The 17,147-nt window shown below is 38.3% G+C and overlaps 1 protein-coding gene across 1 annotated transcript in view; it reads right to left on the bottom strand.

Annotated features, from left to right (window-relative positions):
- Positions 1 to 585: 585 nt before the first annotated feature.
- TRPC6 (transient receptor potential cation channel subfamily C member 6) overlaps positions 586 to 17,147 on the bottom strand; it is a 72,209-nt gene continuing 55,647 nt past the window's right edge. The window contains exons 6-12 of the mRNA XM_070943986.1: positions 14,405 to 14,620; positions 13,019 to 13,283; positions 10,222 to 10,417; positions 8,609 to 8,812; positions 6,208 to 6,291; positions 4,241 to 4,316; positions 586 to 737 (exon numbers count right to left, since the gene is read on the bottom strand). Of these exons, the coding sequence (XP_070800087.1) occupies positions 586 to 737; positions 4,241 to 4,316; positions 6,208 to 6,291; positions 8,609 to 8,812; positions 10,222 to 10,417; positions 13,019 to 13,283; positions 14,405 to 14,620 (1,193 nt within the window). The remainder of the gene's footprint in view (positions 738 to 4,240; positions 4,317 to 6,207; positions 6,292 to 8,608; positions 8,813 to 10,221; positions 10,418 to 13,018; positions 13,284 to 14,404; positions 14,621 to 17,147) is intronic.

Raw genomic sequence — 17,147 nt, 5'->3', positions numbered from 1 at the left:
CTTTTGAACTTATCTTTCATCCACCCTAAGCCTTTATACTGACAATGAAATTCATCTCTTTGGTTAATTAAGAATATAATCTTTTTAGTTAAAGGAGGTTCAGTTCTTTTCTTTTTAAGACTGGAACTCTGTTCCTAGCTAATTTATTGCAACCTCGCTTTATTTTAATGGACTATGATTACAGATACACGTTAAGATATAAGGTATGCGTGTTTGAACATATTGTATATGTGAAAAAGAACTTGATTTTAACAGAATCCAGCAGTTAAAGTCATATAGTTTACGAGATTGTGTTTTATGTCTTTTTTTAATTTTAAGATTATTTTTGAAAAGTTCTTTTTCTTCTTCTTCTCTCTTTCTCCTTTGGTGCATGGAATTGAACAACTCAGTCAAATGCTGTTTTCCACCCTGTAACAAATAATAATAAAAAGGTCCATTCAAGATGTGTCTGCTTTTGATGTCTGCTGTAAAAGTGTCAATTAAGTCAGAAGGAGAACAAAGGGAGGTAAACACTGATATGGCTTTCATTGGGTCTGCCAGCTTGGAGGATTTTTGCTTCTTTTCCTTTTGAGAAAGAAGTTCTTGTTATCTGCTGCTTTGTTCCTGCTTTGGTTCAATACGCAGTTTCTCTCCAAGTTTTCTGATAAGTTCTGCCAGGTCTTCTGTGTTTTGTGATTTTTCTTCAAGGAGCTCATATCGAAGGCTTGAGATGTCCTGTTTAATTTCTTTCAGCTCACCTGTAAAAGAGAAAAGATCAAAAGGCTTAGGAATATAGAAACCAAGAACCTGTTTCCAGAAGGAAGCTAATAAATAAAACACCAATAATGAAAGTAATGAAACCTTTGCAGCAGCATCATCATCATCATCATCATCATCATCATCATCATCATCATCATCATTATTATTATTATTATTATTATTATTATTATTATTATTATTATTTAATCTTTAGTGAGATTTACAGCCTTTGAGGCTGGTTAATAGCTCAGCAGCTCGAGTCCTAACCAAGGACCTAGGAACTGTTAAGGTATCGTCGGAGGATGTAAGCTGTTCCGAGTAAGGTGGTTTTTTGTACAGTCAAAATGTTGAAGTCCGGTAAATTTAGAATTTCTAAATAGCGGGGTAGCCCTTTGGGTATTGCTCCAAGGGCTCCAGTTACAATCGGGACAACACACAATTTCTTTTTCCACAGTCGCTCAACTTCAATTTGCAAGTCCCGGTACTTTGTGATTTTTTCTTGCTGCTGCTGCTGATGATGATTATCAACAACAACAACAACAAATCTGTTTTTCAAAAGAGGTGGGTTAATTCCCCCCCCCCCCGAAATATAGAATCTTTATCAGGAAGAGAAATAAGGTTTAACGTTGGCTCTGGAAGCAGAGCTAATTCTGCCACTATTTTGAATAGCTTCTGCTATTTGATAGTATTTGATAAACATCAGCTATATTGATATTAGGATCCTTCTTCTTCCCAAAGTTGTCCAAGAAGCTTCTTATCCAAGAAACGAAACGTCTTCAAAGAAAAACCAGAAAGTCCAGTTGCCTCTTGAAAAAGCACCTTTGGGACAACCATGACCTCAATGCAGTGGTGAAATTCAAATTTTTTTACTACCAGCTCTGTGAGTGTGGCTTGGTGGGTGTGGTGTGGCTTGGTGGGCATGGCAGGGGAAGGATACTGCAAAATCTCCATTCCCACCCCACTCCAGGGGAAGGATATTGCAAAATCTCCATTCCCACCCCAATCCAGGGGAAGGTTACTGCAAAATCCCCATTTCCTCCTGATCAGCTGGGACTTGGGAGGCAGAGAATAGATGGGGGTGGGACCAGTCAGAATTTTTACTACCGGTTCTCCGAACTACTCAAAATTTCCACTACCGGTTCTCCAGAATTGATCAGAACCTGTTGAAACCCACCTCTGAACTGCAGTGATTTACTTAACAATTGTGGCAAAAAAATTTATAAAATTAGGCATGACTCGCTCAACAACCATTTTGCTGAGCAATGGATATTCTGCTCTCAGTTCTGGTGGTAAATTGAGGACTACCTATATTGCACAAGAAAAAGGGTGAGCCTTTCTTTGCTGGTTTGTGTCGTGCCCTGCTTTTCATCCAAAGAGTGCAACCTCATTCTGCCTTTCAAATCTTAGCCTCAAAATTCAGGGAAAGATTAAATTGGGAAACCCATTTCAGAGAAGATGCTAACTGGCCTTATCTTATCTTGTCTTGCCTTGCCTCTGACATCAAAGCACAATTTAAGGCCTTAGGACAGACTGGCTGCTCAACATGTCATTCCTTTTGAAAAATCAAGTCTGCTGGAAACTTTCAACATTTTTTTTTTTACATCGGAGATCTGCTCCTTTCTTTAGTTTCTCAGTCAAGGGCGGAAATGCTGTTCTATCCACATCTACCAGAGCTCGAATTATGACTTGCCGATTGAGACTCTGTATCCTGTTACAAATTGCTGAGGTCAACTTTCTGGATCCATTGCACACATCCAGGAGGAAAAATAAATAGATATATAAAAGTACTGCCCTCCCGAGTCAAAGTTTACTGCTCCTCTGTAATGAGATCACTAGTGGCATTGCCTGCAGAACATATAGCAATAGTAATAGCCATGGTGGCGCAGTGGTTAGAGTGCAGTACTGCAGGCTACTTCTGCTGACTGCTGGCTGCCTGCAATTTGGCACTTCGAATCTCACCAGGCTCAAGGTTGACTCAGCCTTCCATCCTTCCAAGGTCAGTAAAATAAGGACCCAGATTGTTGGGGGCAAGAGGCTGACTCTGTAAACCGCTTAGAGAGGGTTATAAAGCACCATGAAGTGGTATACAAGTCTAAGTTCTATTGCTATTATATACCAGATATATCAGTAATATACCACTATTTTTTTTAGTGTCCCCAAGAAAAAAAAGATAGTATTTGTGATAAATGGGAATTATTTTGATTTGGGGATTTTTATGTATGTTTGTGTGTTGGAGGAAAAGTTATACAGGTTGTCTTCAACTTACAACAGTTCATTTAGTGACTGTTTGAAATTACAATGGCACTGGAAAAAATGACTTATGACCATTTTTGATACTTATGATGATTGAAGCATCCCCATGGTCATGTGATCAAAATTCAGATGCTTAGCAACTGATTCATATTTATGATGGTTGCAGTGTCCTGGGGGTCATGTAATCATCTTTTGCGACCTTCTGACTGACAAAGTCAATGGGGAAGCCAAATTGACTTAACAACTCTGTTACTAACTTAACAACTGTACTGATTCACTTAACAACTGTGGCAAGAAAGCTCATAAACTGAGACCAAAGTCAGTTAAATGTTTCACTTGGCAACAGAAATTTTGGCCTCAATTGTGGTCATAAACCAAGGACTACCTATATTTATAGGTGTATTAAGCCCACCCAAGACTCGATGTACTACACTTTGCTGTAATAATGGATTCCTGCATTGGGCAATTAGGTTGGGATCAGAGGTGAAATGCTCCCGGTTCGGACCGGATCACCCAATCCGGTAACAATGGCGGCGGGTGGTTCAGAGAACCGGTAGCAAAAAGCCCCCCGCCCCATGCTCAGCTGAGTCACACGATCATGAGAGGCTTTTTTTTTTTTTTTTTTTACTTTTCAAAGCATTTTTTCTACAACCTCTTCTGATGAAAAAATGCTTTTAAAAGAAAAAAAAAAGCCTCTGATGATCGTGCGGCTCAGCTGGGATCCTCAGAGGCTTTTCAAAGCATTTTTTTCTGCAACCTCTTGGCCGAAGAGGTGGTAAAAAAAGTGCTTTGAAAAGTCTCTGATGATCCCAGCTGAGTTGCCTGATAGTCAGAGAGGCTTTTCAAAGCATTAGAAAAAATGCTTTGAAAAGTTAAAAAAAAAAAAAGTTGGCCACGCCCACCGTCACATTACCCTCCCCACCAAGCCACGTCCACAGAACCGGTAGTAACACATTTTACATTTCACCCCTGGTTGAGATAAATCTCCAAGATCCCATTCACCTCTTACATTTTCTGCTTTCTACAGCCATGACCTGAAAACTCTTGCTTCTGTTATTCATCAATTTGCTAATGAATCTTTGACAGCATGATTTTGAGGAGACACTTCTAGAATTGCACAAGGCTAGTACAGACCATGGATTAAAAATACATGTTTGGCAGCAAAGATACAACTAAAGTCTTGATGATACAAACAAACAAGAAATCTTTCTTATCTAATATTAGAATTATAGCCATTCTACAATCTTACCTTCATTGACTTCATCACTTTCTCTGTCTACTTGAGCTTTCAGTACATAACGTTTAATAAGACGTTTCATGATCTTCTAGAAAAGAGAAGCATAAAAAAAATTATTTCAGCTTTGATGAAAGGATCCTAATTCTACAAGCTGACTAACGCTTGGCTTGCCCTCCCGGAACTATTCAGAGCCTTGCTATGACCAAACTGATGCTTATACAAATATCGCCGTGTCATGTATATTAGCAGCTCCCAACCTTTTGGGCACCAAGGACTGGTTCCATGGAGAGAGGACCGGAAGGATCGTAGTTTCGCATGCTGCCTGCATCCTGAGGATGGGGCTTTGCTTGTTTGCATGGCCCAGTTTCTGACATGCCGCCCCGATGCTGATCCACAGCTCAGGGGTTGGGGACCCATGAAGTATATTAAGTATATTAACTCAGAAACCCCACTGAACATAGTAGAATTTACTGCTTCATACCAATTTCCCTTATTTCCATAACAATTTCCATAACAAGACCGTAAGAAAGGCTGAGTGCCAAAGAATTGAGGCCTTTGAACTCTGGTGCTGGAGAAGACTCCTGCGAGTCCCTTGGACTGCAAAGGCAATCAAACCGGTCAGTCCTAGAAGAGGTCAACCCTGACTGCTCTTTAGAAGGCCAGATCCTGAAAATGAAACTCAAAATAATTTGGCACCTAATGAGAAGGAAGGACTCACTGGAGAAGAGCCTAATGCTGGGAAAGATTGAGAGCAAAAGAAGAAGGGGATGACCGAGAACGAGGTGGCTGGATGGAGTCCCTGAAGCAGTAGGCGTGAACTTAAATGGACTCCAGAGGATGGTAGAGGACAGGAAGGCCTGGAGGAACATTGTCCATGGGGTCGCGATGGGTTGAAAATGACTTCGCAACTAACAACAATTTCCCTATATTTTTCCATTGACCCAAACTGATGCAGGAGATCCATATTCAGAACAATCCATTAAGAGATTTACTCGGAAGGCCAAGATAAATTGGCTATTACCCCAAAGGAAAAGGCATGGAATAATGGAAATCAATGAGAGAGAGATTCCACCTTGAAAGCTAGGAAAAACTTCTGAACAATAAGAACAGCCTGTAGAACCAGTTTTTTCAAAAAGCTGGTGAGATCTTTTCACTGGATGCATTGAAATGGAGAGTTAGAAGGCCATCTGTCTCAAATGGTTTAATTTAAATTTTTTGAAGAGAACAGGGAATTGGACTCAATGGCCTAGTGGAGACTTTTTATTAATTCATGCACTATTGTGATTCAACTGTTGTGATTCAATAGTTAGAACAATTAATCAGTGGAACAACTTGCCTCCAGAGGTTGTGAATGCTCCAACGCTGAAAGTTTTAAAGAAGAAATTGGATAATCATTTGTCTGAAGTGGTATAGGGTTTCCTGCCTGAGCAGAGGGTTGGACTAGAAGACCTCTAAGGTCCCTTTCCAACTCTATTCTTCTATTCTATTGAATCATGGCAATTCCTGAGGGAAGGATTCCTGTATGGCATTTTTCACAGTTGAGTCTTCTCACAAGTCACTTGGTGACTTCTTCATGTAAGACTGAATATGTCTTACACCTTGTACTAAAATTCTGCAGAATTCTGTCTATTGAATTTCCTGGATGGTTCCAATTGGCTGGATTCCCACTAGATTTGTAATTTACTGAATTAACCCATTTCTTTCAGATCTGCAAAATACAACAAACCATAACCAACCAAACAGGTTGAGTTATGAGACCTGGGTTGTAAAAATAAAGGTATAGTTTTTTAAAAAATCTAGCACTTTGCTTTTATATAAAAGCCATCCTAAATTTTACAGTCCAGATCTGGTAGCCCTATATGACAAATTAATTCACAAAAAATATAACCCAGGTTAAACTTGGCTAACTTCTTCTGCAGATGCCACAATTATGTCTTTAACTGATCTAGTTAAGCATAAGATGCAAATTTGACACTTACCTGGTACTTTCTTTGTGAATTATTTGAGCTGTTTAAGTCGATGTCATCTGTACTTCTTATATTTGGTAGCTTATTATGCTCCATCTGAAAATAAGAAATAATGAGAAGTTTTCTTAGATAATTCCAATTTTTTTTTCCTTTTTTCTACCTGCTGGATATTTCAAAGAAGATAAGCAAGGAACCCCCAAATATAAGCCAAAGAAAAATAGGTGAATGTTTTTATTTAGTGGTACAATTTTATTAATTGTCACCAACTAACAACTGGGTTCTGTATAGATATGTCACTCCAATTTATTTTCTCTCATTTCATGGCCTTTTGTATCCAGTCTTCTGTATTATCTTTTTATCTAGAAACTTGATGGTAGATTTTGAGGATCCAGGCTCTCTGCTTCACTAAATGTAAGACCACACCTAGAATACGGCATCCAGTTTTGGTCACCACACTATAAAAAGGATGTTGAGACTCTAGAAAAAGTGCAGAGAAGAGCAACCAGGATGATTAGGGGACTAGAGGCTAAAACATACGATGAATGGTTGCAGGAACTGGGCATGGCTAGTCCAGTGAAGAAAAGGACCAGGGGACACATGATAGCAGTGTTCCAATATTTGAGGCCAGAGAGGAAGGGGTCAAGCTATTTTCCAAGGACCTGAAGACCAGACAAGGAATAACGGATGGGAACTGATTAAGGATATATTCAACCTGGAAATAAGGAGAAATGTTCTGACAGTGAGAAAAATCAGCCAATGGAACAGCTTGCCTTCGGACGTTATGGGAGCTTCATCAGTGGAGGCTTTCAAGAAGAGATTAGACTGCCATTTATCAGAAATGGTGCAGGGTCTCCCGCTTGGGCAGGGGCTTCGACTAGATGACCTACAAGGTCCTTTCCAACTCTGTTAATCTAATCAAATGTTCACATGGATCAAAGTATTTTCAAAAACTAATCACATTTTATATTTGCTGGAGTACTTTATTTCCCCAAATGACTGAAGCTTTAGCTACAGACATGATAAAGGAAGAGCAACCTATCATATCAAACATAATAACTATTAGACATGAGCTCCAAAATATTGATCATTTTATTTATTAATCCGTAAGAGCTTTAGAAGAGAAAAAAAAATAAGCATCTCCTTCTTCATTCCTCTTTTTCCTTTGCATCCCCCTAAGCGGAAAATTGATATTCTTAAGAAAAAATAGCTTGATTTCTCCTTATTTTCTTCATTTTAAGGATAGAAAGCTTAACATGCAAATTGGAGTATTCCTTAATAAATGTGATTTGTCCCTTTGGATATCCATTTATAAATTCTCTCAATTAGCTTAATTCTACTTGCATACATACATCCTGATACATGTAGATTCTGAAGAATAGACCAAGGATTTTAACTAACATTGCCTTCATTTTCTCCTCCAACTACCACCTAATTACCAAATTCCATCTAAAACATGTGTTTTTCATCCAGATGCATCAAGTATGATGTTTTTTCTTTAGAAATTCAGTTCTTGGAAGAGCAGTTTTCAGGAAGCAAAATCTCACAGGAATCTTTCATGTTCTGGAATATGAGAATCTTCTCACTAACACTCTCTCTAAGCAAATTGTTTATAGGAACAGTTATTTTTAGTGTTATGCAGAAAAACTATCCTCTATTTTTCATTTCTAACTCTCTCTCGTGAAAGAGAATTTCCTTTCTAAGATTTGTTTCAGAAAAGAAGACTGGAGCATTTACAGCTGTTTAGTTCTAAAGTCAACAAGATATGCACCAATTCCTATTTTTCACATAAAATCATCTCTTCGGCAATCTACAGTTCTCCTGATTTCTCATGCTTCCGTTAAGAAGTCATAATAAGGGAACTTCATCCATGGGGAGAGCTTTCTAATTCAAAGTGATGGAAAGATCAGGGCTGCCAGCAAGAGCAGGGACTTCCTACAATAATGCTCAAAACTACCACTAAAAGAAAGTCGGAAATAATTCTCAGTCCTCTGAAAGTAAGACATAAAAAGCAGAAGGCAGATTTCATGAGGCAGTTGCATTCAATTGTTTCAGTGTAATAATGAAATATTATTACTGGTTGTTTACCCAGTTACCCAAGACTGGCTGTTAAATTTTAAAAGGTCCAAGTGAAATTACATTGCATTACAGTCTATGAACACGTGGTGGCAGGATGCACAAAGTCGGTACACTTTCCAATTGTCTAATAGTCTAAAAGCTGGCTTTAAACAATGCTAAGTATGCTGCCTCATTTCCTGAAACTGTAGGGTAGCAGTGTAATAGCTGCTGATTTTACTTGCTGAAAGCTCACCTCCTGAGGCAGCCATTGTGTTGAATGGTGTAGAAATAGCACCTATTTCCTCCTTCAACTCAAACTATGAAAAATATACAATTCTAGTATGTGGCAGCTGGTTACCTGATTCATCTCAGCATCCTCCTGGAAACTTTTCTCGTGGCAAAACAGTAGTTTAAAAATCCACGTCTTTATTCTGAGGGAAAAGTACAGCAGAGATTTGGGGCTGGGCACCAGGTTGAAAGGGACAGGAAGAGTTCGGCCTTCCTCAAAATAAGAAAACCAGAGTTTTGCTCTGGCAAACTTCCATTCTACATCGGCATCATCCTGAAAGGCAGAGAAAACAGTCAGTCAGTGGTTACCTGAAACAGTGGTACACAAAAGAGAATATACACTTGTTTAGAGCTGCAAATTTGTCTAAATTCCTACAAATGCACTCTCTCTCTCTGTCTGTGTGTGTCTCTCTCTTTCTCTCACACACACTCACACTCAGTCTCACACACACACACACACACACACACTTTTTAATATATGTACGAGCAGTGCAGTGACCTAGATCTTAAGATGCTCATCTCATATTCAGGAGGTTGAGATTTCAATTCTAGGCAGTGGCAGATATTTCTCTTTCTGGGCTCAAAGAGAAAATATCTGCTGCGAACTGCATGTAGGTGTCAGGAAGGGAATCTGGCCAGTAAACGTTTAACTCCATTCAGTCGCCCCGACTCCACCCCAATGCAAGGGGTTACAGGATTGTAAAAAGAAATAGACAGATGCCATTCTTCAAAATCTACATTTTGTCAGGGTGATCTATATTAGGTTTTGGAGCTGGCTATAAATATTGTTAAATAAACACATGAAATGCAAATACATTAAATATACAATTAACTACAATTATTAAAAAGCACAACACTAAAACAGTAAAAATAAAAGCAGCAACCTGAATGCAAATTTCTGAGCAGCAAGATGTTAAAAAATTAGCACACTGATTGAGCGATTCAAACAAAACTTCTTTGCTCGGTGCTAAGAAATAAAAACTGGTTTCCTTAGTGCAGAAAATACTTCTCTTTTTTCCAGTATATTAGCTTATTTTGTCAGGTGATTCTTTCTGGCATTTAGTCAAAATCCTTTTTTATTTTTTCCTGCTCTTTTATGTCTTATGTTCCAAAATGGCAGAGAACTATCTACTGTAGCTATAGCTTCAGAAGGTGAGTAATACATCATTTTTAATAGCCTCTTCCCCAAGCTAACACCCTTCAACTTTTCTTCACGGGCCTTAGCATGCAGGCTATGCACATCTCTTTTCTCTTCTTCTGGACCTGTTCTAGCCTGTCAACATCTTTCTTAAATTACAGTGTCTAAAACTAGGTATAAAAGTATCAGAATAGTCTTGCTGGATTTGGCCAGAACATAATTCTGTCCCCAGGAAGTAACACCCAAAAGCATTCAGGAAGCTCTCATGACAATCTTCCAGAACCGGCCTTGGCCAAAACAGAAGACTGATGCAAATATAGAGTTTTATTGCTGAATACTCATATTTAACTATCAGCAGACCCATAAATATAATTTTAATGAACAGTAATAATTTTAAAGAAAAGCTCTACTAGCTCAAAGACTGCTTCTATGCTACAATATTTCCTGTGTTTGTTTATTAGCATGGCTGTAGTTCCTAATTAAGAATATATACAACATTTTCATGTCTCTGAGGAAAGCCCATATCAGTTTAATCAGAATATTACCTCAATTTCCTGGAAGGAACTATTGATCATTGCGATAAGCATGTTCAACAAAACAATAACCATGGTGACATTATAAACACCATAAAGGACATAGCCAATATTTTCAATAAATTTGTGGTTATAATTTATGACCACAGATTTTACTTCAGAAAGTCCAAATATTGCCCAGAACAAAGTCTTGAAGCTTTCTTCCACTCTGAAAAAAAAAGAATAAATAGAAGCATGAACAAATCTTGCAAAAGATCTAGAAAAATTGAACTGCATTAGCAGCAATTTGCCTATCTTTAATTAATAGTACTTGAAAATATATTATGTCATGGATGGTATTTGCAGGATACGTGTTGTATATTTGTACAGGTAGTCCTCGACTTATGAGCACAAATAAGCCCAAAATTTCTGTTGCTAAGTGAGACAGTTATTAAGTGAGTTTTGCTCCATTTTACAACTTTTTTTGTTACATTTGTTAAGTGAATCACTGCAGTTCAGGGGTGGATTCTACTTACCTTTACTACCAGTTCGCAATGGGACTGCGTGTGCTTCTGCGCATGCGCAGATCACCCATGATGACGTTGTGATGGGTGGGCGGAGCCTCCTGCCGGTTTTACTACCGGTTCTATAGAACCGGACTGAACCGGGAGCAACCCACCACTGGACTAGAACTCCCAGTCCCCTGATAGGCCCAATGTCATCCAGTTCAGTGGTGGGTTTCAAAAATGTTTACTACCGGTTCTGTGTGTGTAGCTTGGTGGGTGTGGCTTGGTGGGCATGGCAGGGGAGGGATATTGCAAAATCCCCATTTTCTCCCAATCAGCTGGGACTTGGGAGGCAGAAAATAGATGGGGGCGGGGCTAGTCAGTATATTTACTACCGGTTCTCTGAACTACTCAAAATTTCCACTACCGGTTCTCCAGAACCGGTCAGAACCTGCTGAAACCCACCTCTGCTGCAGTTGTAACATGATTAAGCGAAACTCGCTAACTTTGCTTGTCAGAAGATTACAAAAGGCGATCACATGACCTCTGGACACTGCAACCATCATAAATATGAGCCAAGTGCAAAGCGTCTGAATTTTGATTACATGACCATGAGAATGCTGCAGTGGTCATAAGTGTGAAAAATGGTCATAAATCACTTTTTTCAATCCCATTGTAACTTCAAATGGTCACTAAATGAACTGTTGTAAGTCAGGGACTACCTGTATATCAAAAATTGGAAGATGAAGGTGCATTGTCACAATCTAAAACCCACCCGTTTCCACCTGTATCAACGCCATACTAACATCCAAAGGTGGTGTGACATCATACCTATCATCTTGCATTTTTTGACTCTTCTTTGTGAATACACACAAATGTCTCAATGAATTGGGCATGTCAAATGGGCATTTCAACTTTCAATTTCCAAACATTAGCGATGCTCAAAAGTTGTGATATGTCTTGGGGATTGTAAAGATATTTCGGTTACTTTAATAGAATTTAGATGTGCTTGGTAAGCAACTACATAAATAGTATAACTTTTTAACACTTTGTTTCTTTCATTTGATAATATATTGAACTTCTAGGCCTCAATTGTTTTGGGTGGACCACAACAATAAAAAAAATATAATAACATAAACATCAATCGTTTTAAAAGTTTAAGTGAGACATGATCAGATGTTGCTAGAAAAAAAAGGAAAAATGCAATTATTTTGGCAAGTCAAAAGTAGAAATGTTTCTAGTCGTCTAATATACCGCTCTTTTTTTCTTCTTTTAAATATAATTGCCTTCCTTTTTTCTACATGTTTACATTTTCTTAGCATATTTGAAAGAAATGGGCATGTTCTGGCATGATCTGATTTGGACATTTTCTTAATATCCTTTTACATAATAACAGCAATCTCAATTTTTTTGAATGTTGTTCCTGATGAAACCACAACAATACTATCCACAAACACAAAAAAATCAGTACTGGATTGGGGAAAAAACTAATGCTTCAATAACACCAAAATGGGACAGAAAGAATATAAAGAGAAACAAAATAGAGCAATTAGAACTGAAGTTTGTTAGTCAGCATAAAATGTTGGATAACGAAAGGAAAACAATACATCTGGGAATGAGTGTAAATAAATCCAAAATATAGTTGGAGGCACAGGTGGAGAATTGATTAAAATTCCAAACTGCAACAATTTACAGTATGAATTTTGATACAGTTTATTTCATAATGCACAATGTTGGATTTAGGATTTTAAGATTCTCTGTATAGAGATAGTCCTTGGAGGAAGATGTGCTGGATATGTTCACCATTTTGGACTGTTTGTAAAAATAATAAAGGCAGGATACAAATAAATAAATGAATAAATTAACTAAATGCACGCCAACACATCTGCATTAGAATATTGAATTTTTACAGAGTAAAGAATATGAAATGTATTTCATAAATTTTTTTCTGCTTAATATCTCTTCTTAGGAAAATGTACAGGCATCATAGTTCCGCTTTCTCTAATAATCTTATCAATCCATTTTATGGCAATCCAACAAGATACAGTAGTATGAAAAAAAATCACACTGATTAAAAGCAGTGATCCTTCCTCATTCATGAAAATGTTCACCTAATCCGATTTCACAGATCTGAAGGCATCGATATTAACAGCATAAAAACGGTACAGCAGAGAAATGTTTCAGGGTCAGCAACCATAGCTAACTATGACAAGGGAATCAAATACATTCTGCTCACACTAAGAATGTTACAAAATCAAAAAGACTTAATCCAGTTGAGTGCCTTCCAATACAATCATTCACAGATTCCACAAGGATTAACTTACGTAGTAAATGCTTCATTCTGCTTTGCTCCCAAGTAATAGGAATAGAGATTAAACATTCCTATCATGAAGGCCACAAAAACCATGATAAATATGACCATGAACTTGAATATGTCTTTCACAGTTCTACCAAGTGATATCTGCAAGGGTCCAAAGCTTTCGTTGGCTGGCAAAATATAGGCGATGCGTGAGAAACTTAAAACCACAGCAATTGCATACAAGCCTTCGGATATGATTTGAGGGTCAGATGGATCCCAGTCTATTCTTGCTAAAAAGAAAGAAATAGAAGAATTTTAGTTTAATATGTTGAGCTTTGGTCCTCCTACATCAGAGGTGGGTTTCAGCAGGTTCTGACCAGTTCTGGAGAACCGGTAGTAAAAATTCTGACTGGCCCCGCCCCCATCTATTCTCTGCTTACCAAGTCTCAGCTGATCAGAAAGAAATGGGAATTTTGCAGTATCCTTCCCCTGCCACACCCACCAAGCCACACCTGCCAAGCCATGCCACGCCCGCCAAGCCATGCCCACAGAAACGGTAGTAAAATTTGAAACCCACCACTGTCCTACATGCCTGCTCAAAACATTAGGTCAACCACAGTACAGCTAGTCCTCAATTTACATTCATTTAGTGACTGTTTGAAGTTACAACAGCACTGAAACATACGACAATTTTTCACACTTATGACCACTGTATTACTACCTGTAGCCTAGGTATCATTTAACCTTGTATGAAATAAGACAACTGAGGAAATGAGAGGATCTTCCTTTGTTCTGGAACTGAGTTCAAGCAACAATCTTCAGAAGTGTTTCTCTTTGACTTCAATACTGTTTACATTCAGGTTTGCAATGAACACGTCACTTTTCTCGCAGATTATGGCTGATAAACTTGGTGAATAAATTATGGCATCTCATAAAATGAGTTAAATCAACCTTTTATATCCTGCTGCTTTTTATTATAAGTTGGGGTTGCAACTTTTTTGCAACTCCCAGCCAGTGAAGGACAAGAAAGCTAGAATTTTGAGAGTCGCTGTCTCATCAGATCCAGAAGGTGTCATATTTTTTAAAAAATATTTTAAAAACTGCCGTATATTATCTGGAGATGGCTTGTTTATAACGTCTTGCTGATATTTACTTTATAGCATTTAATTTACTTTCATGGCCATTCAGTAAAACCTCTTTTACTTTAGAAGCAAAAGGGCACGTTTATCTGCTGTTATTCTGTTTCATTTCTAAGATAAGTCAAGTCTGGTTAAAAAAAATTGAGGCTTATTTTTGGATGGACTTATATATAAGTATATACGGTATATTTCAGTTCTGAATAATATAAATTCATATTTGAAAGGAATTAAAACGTTAGTTTAGCTCTATAGTATAAATCTGAGCTGCTCACCCAAAGTGTAGTACTTTATCCTGGGATCCAATATTGCAGTTGTATTAGCATCAACAATATTCTGGGCTCTAGAAGCATGCCAGAAGGCCATGAACCTGGCAATGAATGAGGCTGCAAAAATAGCCAACATACCAAAATCTAGCATATTCCACAACTCAAACAGATATTCCTTGGGACCTTGGGACCAAATTTCTTTGCATTCAGCCCATATCATACCTAAAAGAAGAAAGAAGAAAACAGGACATTAGCTTTAGACTTCGTGCCTCTCCTTACCTCCAAAAGACTCTGAACATGGTACACAACAGTCAAAAGAACAGAGATGGGGGTGGACAGGGGAGAGTTAGCTGAAGCATAATCTGTACTTGTAAGTGCAGACTGGCTGCCAAGCGCCAGAATAGAATAGAATAGAATAGAATAGAATAGAATAGAATAGAATAGAATAGAATAGAATAGAATAGAATAGAATAGAATAGAATAGTACAGAACAGAACAGAATTCTTTATTGGCCAAGTGTGATTGGACACACAAGGAATTTGTCTTGGTGCATATGCTCTCAGTGTACATAAAAGAAAAGATACATTCATCAAGAATCATAAGGTACAACACTTAATGATAGCCATAGGGTACAAATAAGCAGGATACAAGCAACAAAGTTACAGTCATACAGTCATAAGTGGGAGGAGATGGGTGACAGGAACGATGAGAAGATTAATAGTAGTGCAGACTTAGTGAATAGTTTGAGAATGTTGAGGGAATTATTTGTTTAGCAGAATGATGGCGTTCGGAGAAAAAACTGTTCTTGTGTCTAGTTGTTCTGATGGTAGCCATTGTTTTTTCTGCAGTTCTAATTATCCTCTGAAGTCTGTGTCTATCTTGTTGATCACACAACCGTGGGGACCCTGTAATGGCCATAACTTTGAGGACTGAGCATAAGTACCATATGTTCAATGCTGTCGTGACTTTGAATGGTCATCTAATGGTCATTAAGTGAGGCGTGTCTATGGTTCTCACAGTCAGAATTTTTTTTCTTATTTCAGGTCTGGTTCTCCCTCTGTAAAGTCTCCACACCTAGTTAATCTCTGAGAGTTATGCAGAATAAATACCTGCACTCTGTTACAGACCTTCAAGGATTTGAAAGCTCTTGTTATCTCTCTCCTTAACCTTCTCTTCTTTAGGTCAAACATATCTAAGTTCTTCATCACTTTCCATAGAACCATCACCATGTTAATTGGTTTTTCTCTGCATCCTTTCCAGTTCCTTAAGTTCCAGATCTTGCTAGAATTGTAGTGATCAGAACTGGACCCAGGGTTAATCTGACCAGCATAGAGCAGAACTATTATTTCCCCTTATGTCACCATTCTACCTCTGTTGATGCAACTCAAGACTGCTACCGAGATTCTCAATCATCCAGGTCACGTTTGTCCCAAAGCTGCTTTTCCAAAAGGCAACTGGATATTTTTGTTTTTTTTTCCCCCTCCATGAAAACATTTCCTATTTCATTCAAGAAGCTTCTTCAATTCAGTGAACTGAACTTCAATGAACTGAAGGAGCTTCTTGGATGGCAAGCTAAACATTTTCAAGGGAAAAAACCAAGAAAGTCTAATCGCCTTTTGGAAAAGCACCTAGGGGAAAACCCAAGACTGCATTAATTCTTTTGACAACTGCAGCACAATTCTGGCTCATGCTTAGCCTATGTTCTACCAGGTTACTTATAACCTTCTCACAGGTACCATTCCTGAGACAAATGTCATCTATTTTGTCACCTGTGCATCAAGTTTTTCCTACATAAGTCCTGAACATTACATTTTTTTCATGACCGATTTGAATTTTGGTGTAAAGGGCCCAATGGTTAATTCTATCAAGATTCTTTTAAGTCTTGTGTCTGTCTTTTGAAGTATTAGTGTTCTCCTCCAGCAAAAAATGAAAAAAACCCCACCCACCCCCCAAAAGCAGTAAATTCAGTATAGCAAGCTTTATATTTTTAAAAAACCTATACTGGCTTCTAGCAATATCCTTATTTCATTCTAAGTGTCTGTACTGCTTGATTATCTTTTTCTAGGATTTTGTCAGGTAGTGGTATGAGATTGATCAGCCTAGAGCTTCCTGAGTCCACTTTGCCTATTTTGAAGATAAGAAAAAAATATTCATTCTTCACCAATCATCCAATATTTCCAACCAGTGGTGAAATCCAAATTATTTTACTACTGGTTCTGTGGGCGTGGTTTGCTGGGTGTGGTGTGGCTTGGTGGGCGTGGCTTGGTGGGCATGGCAGGGGAAGGATACTGCAAAATCTCCAATCCCACCCTACTCTGTGCCAGCCAGAAGTGGTATTTGCCGGTTCTCCAAACTACTCAAAATTTCCACTACCGGTTCTCCAGAACCTGTCAGAATCTGCTGGATTTCACCCCTGCTTCCAATTGTATTTGACAAAACAGTCAAAGGTTCTAAGATCACGTCCACCAGTTCCTTAGCCCTCTGGGATTCATTCAAAACAGCTGCCAGGTGTTCCTTCACCAATTATTTACCTATTCTGACCTATTTTGTTCTACGCCCTTATGGTGTGGCTTCCTAATACTTTCTAATGCTGTGATCCATCTCCCTCCAAAATAAGCTAAACAAAAATGCTTTAGCAAGCAAGGAGGTACAGTTGTTTTTGCAGAACCCATAAACATTTTTTCTTAGGATCGATTGAGAACAGCCCAATTAGTTGAGTTGTAATGTAAGGAAGTGGGGGGGGGAGGAA

Source organism: Pituophis catenifer, unplaced genomic scaffold (assembly GCF_029215685.1).
Source record: "Pituophis catenifer annectens isolate HBS135680 unplaced genomic scaffold, rPitCat1.0.hap2 SCAF_4, whole genome shotgun sequence".
Lineage (NCBI taxonomy): Eukaryota > Metazoa > Chordata > Lepidosauria > Squamata > Colubridae > Pituophis > Pituophis catenifer.
The sequence above is the reverse complement of the archived record's forward strand: the minus strand, read 5'-3'. Positions and strand labels throughout refer to the sequence as shown.